This window comes from Pelodiscus sinensis, chromosome 2 (assembly GCF_052426305.1).
Source record: "Pelodiscus sinensis isolate ZL-2025 chromosome 2, ASM5242630v1, whole genome shotgun sequence".
Lineage (NCBI taxonomy): Eukaryota > Metazoa > Chordata > Testudines > Trionychidae > Pelodiscus > Pelodiscus sinensis.
Window position 1 is genome coordinate 221708776 of NC_143053.1, and position 12264 is coordinate 221721039.

The window sequence follows — 12264 nt, forward strand, 5'->3', positions numbered from 1 at the left end:
CACAAAACATTCTCTGATTTGTGCAATAATGATGTGAAGAAACTATGGCCATTGTTGGGTTCCAAATAACCATGTTCACTAAATATATGCAACATTCAAGGCAGATTCAAGTATACATACTGTTGGTCTGACTGGTGTCTGGTACTGTCTAAAACACAAAGTATGGTGTGTTCCATTAGGGGTGATTGCTCCTCCTTTGCTGCCAGCACCTTACTGTGTTGACAGGTTCTGATCATGTTAGAAATGGGTTAAGTGGATTCTGCAGAGTCTCTGAAGTTTGTACATTTACCCTGATACAAGGGGATTGGAATTGGGTCTCTGTAGAGGAAGTATCTAGGGCAGGGCTACTCAACTTTGGAAGCCCCAGGAGGCACAATGCTACTCACAGCACATGCCAAGGGCTGTAACTTGAGTGTGGTTGCATATACAAGCAAATAGCTTTTTCACACTGACGGGCATGAATACAAAAATGAAGGCAAGACCACACAACATGCAGGCCCTATTTAAGTCAGTTGTTTTGATATTAATAAAATGCAATTATTTACCCAATTTCCACCCATATGACAGCCCTTTTAATGAGTAATGACCGTCCAGGAATTTAACTAGTACACACACATCAGCAGAAGACCATTATATTGACTCGCTGTTGTAGAGCTTGTTCCCAGTGGAGGCCATGTTCAAAGGATCCCACCCGTGGGCCATGTGTTGAACCCTGCGTAAATCCAAATCGCAAACAAATGGCCCGTGGGACATGTGTTGAGTAGCCCTGATCTAGTGAGCAACCTGTACAGGGTCAAAAGTTTGAGCTGGACTTAAATTAACTCAAGAAAAGGTTGAGGTTTTGGCTTTCTGCAGTGACTTGGTTTTAAAGAAGGCTGGGAAAGATATCTGTCTTAAGTCATATTTTAAAGAATTTATTTTTTCCTTGCTTAAATTATTTATTGGAAGATGTGATGTGAGAAATATACATTGGTAAAGCTTGTTCATTCTTTGTATTATATATATTAACAAAAATATTAGAAATAGTAATATGTGTTATATACAGTAGGAAATACAAGCATAGTTTTATCATCCAGAGTTAAATTTATGAATATGAAGTTTGGGAGTATGGACCTCTTCAGGAGTTTCTTTGAAACTGAGCCCAGGCGAGGTGCTTTCATGCCTATGTAATAGATCTAAAGAAATAATAAAACTTGTGTTAATTTTTCTGTCCTATTGCCTTGTTTCCTACCCTATTACTTATGCAACTTTTCATGTTCCTTTCTCTCAGTGCAATGGTCAGCTCTGTTCCTGGAAACACGTATTCCAACCAGGCTTCAGTGTACAGTCCACCTCCTGCTACTGTTGATGCTGCTTACCAGAATGCTGGAACTAGTGTGTCCCAGGTGCCAAATTATAACTTAGCATCTTCAACTCTGCCTCCACCAGCAGGCAGTCAGCAACCACCGCCGTCACAGCAACATACTTATTCTCAGAAGGCACTACTATAGGACCCAGGACTTCTAATTCTTAATCTTCTCTAACCTCTGCTAAATGCAGTTGACAATGTTATAAGCTTCTTCCTTTAATCCTTAAACATTGTTTATCCTTGGTTAATAGGAATCTACCCTGGTGAACAGGTTCAATGATTCAATTTGCACTGACTTTTTAGGATTTTTTTTTTAAATTTTGCAGAGGAACAAAATACTTAGGACACTTAATTCCTTTTAAAAGGCCTAAAATTGGTACAAGATTATTTATGTCTGGTAAGATTGGCTCGTCTGTGAAAACTCAAAACCTGCAAACTTTTGTGTCATAAATGTTATGTATATAATAGTGTGTGATTGAAATAGTGGCCATTTGAAATAGCTATGGTGATCATATGAATATATTTAACACTGTTAAAATATTTTACATTACTGTTTTATTTTAATCATGAACAGATGACCATGTTTCATAGTTGTACCTACTTTTGTGAAGGATGTGATATCCTTTTGCAATGCAGAAAAAGTCTTAAATCTGCATATCATGGTTAATATTTACATGCTAAAGTCTATATGTTAATTTCCAAACGTAACTACATTTAGGTTCCATTTGTTGTAAATTGCACTTAAGCATATCATGGCTTCCTGTAGTTTGCAGACACTAGTAGCTGGCATTATCTACCAAAGTAAACTAGTTAACCTTTTAACGGTCTGGCTAGATCACCACAAATGATGATTCTGTCTTAGAATAATAATTATTTAAAACAACTATTTACAGGCTGCTAAACATATCATTGGACCATGAAACTGATTAGAATCTTAGAACATATTGTTTAAAGCATATAATGATGTACTTTTCCATTCTGGCTTTGTATAACTAGGGTTCTGAACTGTATTGTGTGTATATTGGTGAAGATTACACCAAAGACCAAGAAACTGAGTTTGGATGGGAATTAATGGAATTTTTAAACTGGAACAAAAACATGAATACACTACATTATTTATGGCTCTTGTAATTATTTAGGTCACACATGAAGAGTTGTATATAGGAATAGTCACTTGGCTGAGGAAATCTTTACTTTTATTGTAACTCTTGTGGCCTTGCTTAGCTAAATTGTTCTGTTTACTATTATTACAAAAAACACTTTAGCCTTAATCCAACATCTCTTCTTACTTTCATACATTTTAGTTGTGTGATGCCTTGTGGTTTTTTAAAATTCCTTTCTTAGTATGTATAGGTTCTCATTCATCTTATCAAGATTCTTCTATAATTTTAACCCAGTTATGATCATTTAAATATGATGTGAACTTACACAGGTTGCCCTATGTCTTACTCTTTGAGGCATGAAACTCTGTATGCCACTTATATACTCAGTGGAGAGGTAACAATAATAACACAGCATTTTAGAGAGATCTAATCAACGCATCCTGCACAAAAGTGTTTGTTTTGATTTGTAGTCTATTTCTGTTGATGCATCCTAGCATCCCATTTACCTTTTTAATTCAGCCCATTTTGTGTAGATAACTTTATAGGTCTCTCAATATAAAACCCACATTTTATTTTTGGTGAGCATAAGTGCCATAATTATTCAATTTGGTAGTATTTTCCATTTTACTGTATTGCTTCTGATGTTTCATTCATATACATGTGTAACTGCTCAGTTACCTTGACTAGCCAATAGTTTCTGAACCTGTTTGCAGTGTTCATAGCTATTTGCCATATAATTGGCTTTGCCATCATTAGAAAACAATAGTTGATACCTTGTCTGTGAATGTTGTCAACCAAATGTCTTGTGTAAATACTAAACAAGATGGGTTGAAAACTTTCCTCCAACTTACAGCATTCCAGGTTAATGATATTTTTTCAGCTAGTGAAGCTTGACTATATTTAGCTGTTTCTTGTAATTCCCTCCAACAATCTAATTATCCTCATAAGTGACAACTTCTTAGTATAACCAGTTAAGTTTGTGGAATTTAAGGAGGAACATAAAACAATGTTTTGCAATCTTGTATACCTTACAATGCTTTATTTCTTGAGGAAGACCTGTAACTAGGATTATGGGCTATCCTCTGTGCATATTGGGCAATTTATTCCAAAAGGAGAGCAATGATTTTGATGGAGAGGAGTAAAATTTCTAAACAAACAAAAAACTCCTTCCAATTCACAGTTTTTAGACCCTAATTCAGGATTATAACCTAAGTGAACCTGTACTCAGAGAACCTGTGCCTAACTTTAACTATGAACATAGTCCCATTGGTTTCAGTAGAACTGCTCATGAGCTGAAAGTTAGGCACATGCTTCACTACATTCCCAAATAAGGGCCTCAGGCTTTTGTAACTACTAATAAGAAACAGTGGAATTCTCTATGGCCCAGCAAAACCAGATTTTAAAGCCTTGTGCTGAATACTGATACTGTTCTCTTCCATAAAATCTATAGTACATCTGGCATCTTTTGTCCTTTTTTCAATTTAAATTGTCTATTAGAATTTTCATACATTGGAAAATATAAACAAATTTATTCTGAAAACTTTTAGTGCAAGTCTGGGTTCAATAAAGCACAGGTGTAGTGTTATTTACCAAGCATTGAAAATCTATAATATGCATTTTACATGCTCCTATCCTCCACCCTATGTTTCATGCATATTTATTCACTTTTAAGTTTTATGTCTCAAATAGCTTTTGGCCAAGTGTGCACTTCATTTTCCTCTCCCAGCACTCCATAGTTTTGCAAAACTCTTTCCCAAAATGGGATCTGTCACTCTTTACCAGTATCTCCTTTTTGCCTCCTTAGTTCTTATCTATCTTCATTTTTTTTACTGTTAACGTCATTGTCCTTATCTAATTCCTGTAATAAGTTTTGTGAACAACTCAGAATCAAATGATTATTTAAATTGTCATAAATTTTGGTACAGATTGTGGTGCAAAACTGTGGTACAATAGATGACTGATTCAGCAGGATCCATGTCAGTCCTTACCAACATTCCTTTTACTTTATATCCCTTTTCAAGTCACTTGTAATATTCTTAAGTAGAACTCAGGCTTTTAACTTGCCTGTTGAACTTAGTAATATGCCCAAGTCCCTGGGCGCATTTGGTCGAGCTCAAACCTCTTTAAAAACATGATTGCCTGTTAAGCTCACATCATGTTTCTTATGTTTACCATTACCTTTTACTTCTGTCCACAGTGTCCTAAATTGGTTATTCTTTCTCCTCTTCAGGATAGACTTCCTCGGAGATATCAAATATCTGTAACACATTGAACACTTTTATTGTACTAACTCTTATTGAACTTCTTTTCCTTTCTTACAAATGACTTGGCCACTGCCCTCCAGTTACCGATAGTTATTTTAATATGTTCCCCCTGTGAATCCCACAATTGATACTTTGTTGCTGACATTTCTACAGAGTTCTTAACCTTCCATGCACTATATACAGAATAATTTCACATTTCTTGCTTTGTCTTACTATGTGAAATGTGAGTGAAATATGAGTCTCTAGTTTCTCTAAAAAAGTTAAAGCTGAGATTTTAAATGCCAGTGTCAGGCTGTTCTAAAGTTTGTCTCCCTCAAAAATACTATCAGCCATATTACAATGTAGAAAGCTGACTTTTGGAACTCTTGATTTCTTTGCATGTAAATTCTGAATGTAATACTAAAATGTTTTTAAAAGTCTATATCCATGAAGGACTAGAAAAACTGTTACCTGACTTCAGATAGGGTGTTGTGGTTTGCTTTTTGTGACCAACAAGAGCAAATTCTCCAAAATGATTTCTATCTCACTTCATTTTATAGACATTTTGTTCATGTCTATCGGTTCAGTGCACATAGGACAACAAAAATGGCAAAAATTATAAAGCATCCCAAGGAAATTCATTTTCCTGAAAAGAAAACCAAGGGATAGTCCAAATGAAAAGATTGCTACTCTGATGTCATGGAGGAGACTGCTACCAGAGTTTGCCACTGTCTTGCTTCAAGATTGGGGTCAGTGTGTGCCCCAGTCATACTAGCTATTGGTGCCTCTGTATATAAATGTTTAGTGTTACCAGCTAGAATATGCCTATTGTAGCAATGTACAGTATAAATATCATGTAATTAAGCCCAAATAAAGTAGAAAGGAGGCTTAGAAGACAATACGATCACTGAATGCTTTTCACATCTCACAGCAGTGCAGAATCTTCCACAATATAGTTTTTGCAGCTGTTATCTTTTGATTTCTGAAATGAAAATGAGTTGGGGTCACCAGAACTTCAGAGAAGCCTATTGGTCATTGCAAATATTTCAACTTATTTGCAAAATATAGAATTCTGCTTATATTGAGAATTGTCTTTGATCATCTGACTGAGATTGGCCCAGGGTTCTCAGATTTCATCCAGGTGGTAGAAATGTTGCTTTTAGGCTGGAGTGCTGATATCTTATTCTCCAGCCTAAAATCAATGTCCCTACCAGAATGTTTAAATAATCAAGTTTCTTTTAAATTCGCTTGATGTTAACTATTTTTGCTTAGCTTTCAAATATTTCTGTGTAATCTCCACTTGTATCCATTTTAAACTCCTCTCCCAGTCTGCTGGAATTTACAGGCAGATGATGATAGCCATATGTGTTACAGGAGCTATCTGGCTTCAGTGTGGTACTTAACTTCATAGGAAGCAGCATGTGTCCATTTTTAGGAGCAGAGAGAGAAAATATCTCCTTTAAATTTTCCTGGAGCTTTATTTCATTGGTTTTTTTACACCTTATGCTAATTTTGCTATGAATAGCAGTAGGCAGACTCATCTTATCTGTTAAGATAAGACTCATCTTACTGTTGTTCGGTTGTAATACAATTGACTAATTTCACAGTAGAGTTGTCCCATTTGCCCCATTAAAAATACTGATCACTCCGACATGTATACTATTAAGTACAATGTTCAGTCAGATGTGAAAAAATGCCTTGATATTTGAGTTTCTTTATTATATGAAAAAAACACTGGAAAATGTTTTTAAAAGTTCATTGATATATTAGGCTCTTTTTGTGTCTGAGAAACATTCACCTGGCTGCAATGGGAAAATATATAGCTGCAGGTCCAAACCTCATTTTCTTGCTGCTGCCTCAGCCTGAAGGTGGCAGGAGACTTCTTTTCTAGTCCTCTCTCCTACATGTACTTCTGGAAAGCTGTATTATTTGTGTCTCTTAGAAATGAGACTGCTAAAGTCTGTCTTTGTTTTAATAGAGTATATGCAGTAGCCAAGAACTCTTTTATTTTTGAAATTCCATTTTATGTTGGCATATGATACATACTTGAATTGCACTGTTGTAGAAGAGTGTGATTTAGTTAACACTATTTGTAAAAAATGTTAATTGTTTTTGGTATGAATGCAGAATATTAAAGTTGAAGCATTTAGTACATTATGTTGCAAAGTTATTTTATGCATTTCATCGTTTTAAATGATCAAGAAAGAAATACTTTGACATAAACTAAATGGGTTTTGTGGAAACACACGAACATACATTTCCAAACTCATTTTTTTTATTTTTCATATAGTTAAAAATAGTGTTGTTACACTACATTTTCTAGCTGTGGTCAGAGTCCCTGAGTTAAAGTTCAAGTAACTCATTGTACACTGTTACCATTTTTCAAGAATGCTACATACTATTTTCATATAAGGCATATACAGTCTAAATATTTTATAGCGATAAAGTGCAAATAAAAGTCACTATCTTTCTGGACATTCTGTTCATACCACACATCATGTACAAGTCAGTAACCCGCAGCTTGAAAACGACAAATGTTTTTGTGCCTATATTCATGTGAAACTTTTTTGAAAACAAAAACATTTCTGGAAATATAGGAGTGAGTGTCAGGAATGTTCATAACAAGCAAAATGTGATAGAAATATGGTTTTGTGCTTTTTGCTTCCAGGTCGCTGGAAGGGTGTTGGTGTGTTTACATTATGCTTTCTTGCCAAACATTTGTCATGTTATTCTTAGGTGAGCTTCATCTGTAGTAGTCATGGTCATACCCTGTATTCATATTGCTTCAGGCACATTGATGTTTTCTGAGCATAATCTAATATTGCTCAGAGCAGGCCCACATAACTCAATACTTAAAATGCTTCAGTGGGCTAGTGCATTGTCTGCACTAGCATTCCCTCCAGTGCTGCCAAAATAGTAAATTATTATTAAAGATATAAGCCTAATGTAGGAAAGGTTATTTTGATTCTAGCTTAGGATGGCAATAACCCACAGTAGTTCACAATTTAGAGGCTGTGCATTCTATGTGAAGTGAGTTGGTAAGTCCAATTTGTAATGGACAGATGTCTACATTATCACATAAAACACTGTCACACTTGATGTTAACGTTGACCCCTCTTGGTAGTCTTGGTAAAGATAGTAAATTTGAAAGAGTTTCTAAACTTCATGCCTTAAGCCAGTCTAACTGTTGGGAGAACAGGGAGAGATCTAGTGCGGGTAATATTCTGCATCTGCCTACTCCAGGTGTCTTACAGGTGCTTCAGAAGAAAGGTGTAAGTGGCTATTATTGGAGACAGGATGGGCTAAATGGGCCTTGGGTCTAATCCAGTCTGATGATTCCTTTGTTCCTAGAGATGCTATGAATTTAATTGACATAGAGTGAATACAAGTTGTGATGGCTAAGAGTGCATTCAGTGACTAAAGGGTTAAACTCAAATAGCTAGCGGGGGTGTTGGGAGAGCCAATGGGAAAGACTGTTGAAATTTGAATTGTATATAGCTAGCTAGCTGCTTCTTCTTTTGAATTCTAAGTTAAGGACTGGAGGAACAACGTGCAGTATTTAGTACTACTATGCCACCAGGCATGGAAGTGGACTGAACCATGAAGGGATCATGATTGCATAAGGGAAAATGTATGTTTAGTTGCAGTCAGGGTATTTTTCTTTGTTTTGGTTAAACTCTGTGTAAAATCCATGTGCTCTATCTTCCTCCACTCTCCTTATTTAAGCTATAGCCCAGAGATACTATGCTCTGTGTTTTAATTTGGTTTTCGCAGTTGCTCTGTAAGACTCAACAACCAAATATGCTTTATTAAGGATATCTTTTTTGTTTTTGGCTAATAAAATAATCTTTTTTAAGGCAATGATTTGATTCTTGACTCTTAGAAGGTAGCATGTCTATGTGTGTGCCTGCCTTTCCTGAGTGGTCAGCTATCAAAGACATGGTTTGTTTTCTTTTGTTTCTCTTTTCAAGCTCTCGTGGCAGAAGAGCTTTAGGTACCCTCAGGGAAGGAATTGAAGTGTTCCTTCCTAGGGTTTTTTAGGATTCTTTAAAAATCATTTGTTGGTGGCAGCCTATCTTCTAGAGCGAGTGCTATGACTCTGGGGAGGTTTTTTGTTTGTTTGTTTGTTTGTTTTCTAAACAGATCCCATACAGACAAAGTATTAAAGGTCTTTTGTGGGTCCCCACCTTCTGCACTCAGAGTGCCAGAGTGAGGTACAGCTCTGACATGGTGGCCAGAGCAGTGTGATCATTTTGAACAAGGAACACAAACCTCGGGATTTTAAAAGGATACTTTTCTCTCTCTTTTGATGTTTGGAAGTTTGGGGACTTCTTTTTCCTCCTTTCTCTGCCTGAGCAGGAAGAGGCATACAGAAGGTTAAATTTGCAGAGCCAGAGAGTCCAAACCAAACAGTTGTTTTTGGTTTTTTGTTTAGCTTTCAGGACAACTGGATAGCTAGGCTAGGCTAGAGCAGAGAAGCAGCCCTGTGAATGCGTTTGTGGTCGGACAGAGTAGGCCCAAAGCAACCAACTCTTCCTAAGTGACACCCAGGTGAAAACAGCATCAGACCAAGGCAAGATCACTGTCTTCAGGGTGGGAGAGTGCCCTCGCCTCTGGGCGAGATGGAGTTCTTACTGCAGATGAAGGACAGAGAAGTGGAAATGAGGTAATTAGAAGCCAAGGAGAGGGAGAAGCAAAAGCATTTGGAGGCAGAAGTGGAGATAAAGCAGTTAGAAGTTGAACTGGAGAAAGCTAGGAAACTGGGTGCTCCAACTTCACCGACTAACCACCCTGCTCCAACTAATGCTCCCCAGCCCAGGAAATACCCAGTGTACTGGGTAGGAGATGATGTAGAAGCCTTTTTAGAAAGTTTTAAGAGTTTGTCTTGGGTATAGCATCTCCAAAAAATGGTATGTGGTGGAGCTGAGGTTACAGCTCAGTGGACCCCTAACACAAGTGGCAGTTGAAATGTCTAGGGAAAACATGAATGACTATGAACTTTTTAAACAAAAGGCCAGACTTAAGATGGGTCTCATGCTGAACATGCCTATCGCTGCTTCAGAGCCGTAAGATAGAAATCGGGTATGGCACTGCCCCACTACGCCTATGAGATTAAAAAGAGCGGTGAGGCCTGGATATTAGGAGTAGGTGCTCACGCTAGGGAAGTAGTTGTTTTCCTGGTACAAATGGAATAGTTCCCAGAGGACCTTCCTATAGAGCTCCAGAGATGCATATGAGATGGGAACTGTAAAGACATAACCGAGGCAGGATATAATAGAACCAGGTGGATGGAGGTGACTAAGGAAAACAAAACTGAGAGCCACTCAAAGGAGTATCAGAAGGGGTGCCTGCACAAGAAGCACTGCAACCCAACACAATGCACTAGCCGAGAGCAGATCGCAGCCCGCAGAGATATCCACATCACCTGCATCACTTCCAGAACTAGACAACACAAGTATACAACCCAGCAGGGAGCTGATGTCTCCAGCATAAAGGGAGCAATTCCAAACAGAGCAGGAAGCAGACAAGAACCTAAAGGGAGTTTGGATGGCAGCTCAGAGTGAGCCCCTCAGCTCTTCTAACAGGTCTTGGTTTGTGGTAGAAAGAGGACTTTTATACAAAGAAACTCTTTCTGGTGGGCACAAGTAGGACTGGCATCCTCAGAGATAGATGGTAGTTCCAACTAAGTAAAGGGAAAAGCTCTTGAGCTTAGCCCACAATCATCCTAGTGGCCCTGCTGGAGTAAACCGAATCAAAGACCGATTGGGAAAGTCATTCCACTGGGAGGGGATGGGCAAGGATCTGTCTAGTTATGTATGGTCTTGAAAGCTGCCACTGGGTGGGAAAACCCCAAGGCTGGATAAAGGCACCTCTCCACTCCTTACAATAGAGGTTCCATTCCAGCATGTGGCTGTAGATATTCTGGGTCCTTTTCCTAAAAAGACACCCAGAGAAAAACAATATTTACTGAGGTTTATGGATTTTACCACCTGATGGCGTGAAGCAGTAGCTCTAGGGAACACCACAGCCAAGAGCTTGTGCCAGGCACTAACAGTTATTTTTTGCCAAGGTCGGTTGGCCCTCTGAGATCCTTAGGGATTCAGGAGCTAACTTCTGGGCAGGAAACATGGAACTTCTTTTGGAAGCTCATAGGGTGAACCACTTGGTTGCTACCCCTTACCACCACCAGACAAATGGCATCATGCAGAGTTTTAATGGAACTTTGGGAGCTATGATATGCAAATTCATAAATGAACATTTCAGTGATTGGGACCTGGTGTTGCAGCAGTAACTGTTTGCCTCCAGAGATGTACCCCATCCCAGTGTGGGATTCTCTCCCTTTGAACTTGTTTATGGCCATGAGGTTAAGTGGCCATTGCAATTAGTGAAACAGCAGTGGGAGGAGGTACCCCTTCCCCAGGAACTAACATTGTGGATTTTGTAGACAACTTGCAAAGGTTCTTCAGTTTACAGCCCATGAGAGAGACGACGCTGAGTGGCCTGAAGGAGCCTACTACAATGGGAAGAGCAAAGGTAGTGTCGAAGAGGTAACCCCTTCCATGAGCCTCGACCGTGAGCAGTGACAGCAGAGCCAGGACCTGTGCACCGATGTTTTCAGAGACCTCAAGACAGCTACAATCCAGAGATATTATGTTAATTTGTTTTTCTCAGTTGATCTGTAACACCAACCAGCCAAGTATGCTTTATTAAGGATATCTATTTTGTATTTTGTTAATAAAATTATCTGTTCCAGGGCAATGATTTGATTCTTTTGTCCTGGAAGGTAACAGATCTCTGTGTGTGTGCCTGTCTAACCTGAGAGGTCATCTATCAAAGACAGTTTGTTTTCTGTGATTTTTTTGTTTTTGTTTTTGTCAAGCTCTCTTGTGGCAGAAGAGTTTGGGGTACCACTGGGGAAGGAATACAAGTGTACCTTTCTGGTCTTTTTTTGGGGTTCTTTAAAAGTCACAGATGCCCCAGAGGTAGAGAACAGAACAGGTAATCATCACATGATCTCTCTTCTGTCATCCTTTTCCAGCATCTGACAAGCAGAAGCTACAGCCACTGTTCTTATACACCCTGGCTAATAGCCACTGATGGACCTAACCTCCATGAATTTGTCTAGTGCCTTTTTGAACCCCGTTTAAATTTCTGGTCTTTACAACATCTTCTGGCAATGAGTTTCACAGGTTGCTTATGCACTGCGTGAAGAAAATTTTTCTTTTGTTTGTTTTAAGCCTGCTACCTATGAATTTCATTTGGTGACCCCTAGTTCTATTGTGATAGGAACAAGTCAATAACTTTTCTTTATTCATCTTCTCCATAGTGTCATGACTTTATAGATTTCTATCATATCCCCCTGTTCTAAGTTGAAAAGTCAGTTTTTTTTAATCTCTCTTCATATGGGACCTCTTCCAACCTTAATAATTTTTGTTGCCCTTTTCTGAACCTTTTCCAATGCTAAGATATCTCAAAGATAAGGCAACCATGTCTGTATTCAGTACTCAAGATGTGTACTATGGTTTTATGTAGAGGCAATAAGATATTCTCTCTTATTCCCTATCCGTTT

The 12264-nt window shown here is 38.2% G+C and overlaps 1 protein-coding gene across 4 annotated transcripts in view; it reads left to right on the forward strand.

The window, feature by feature from the left end:
* The window catches only part of STAM (signal transducing adaptor molecule), an 80579-nt gene extending 69235 nt beyond the window's left edge, over window positions 1–11344 (forward strand). For all 4 annotated transcript variants that reach the window (XM_075922467.2, XM_075922466.2, XM_075922468.2 and 1 more), the window contains exon 14: window positions 1271–11344. In XM_075922467.2, coding sequence (XP_075778582.2) covers window positions 1271–1490 — 220 coding nt within the window. In that variant the 3' untranslated portion in view covers window positions 1491–11344. The remainder of the gene's footprint in view (window positions 1–1270) is intronic.
* The last annotated feature ends 920 nt before the right edge of the window (window positions 11345–12264 follow it).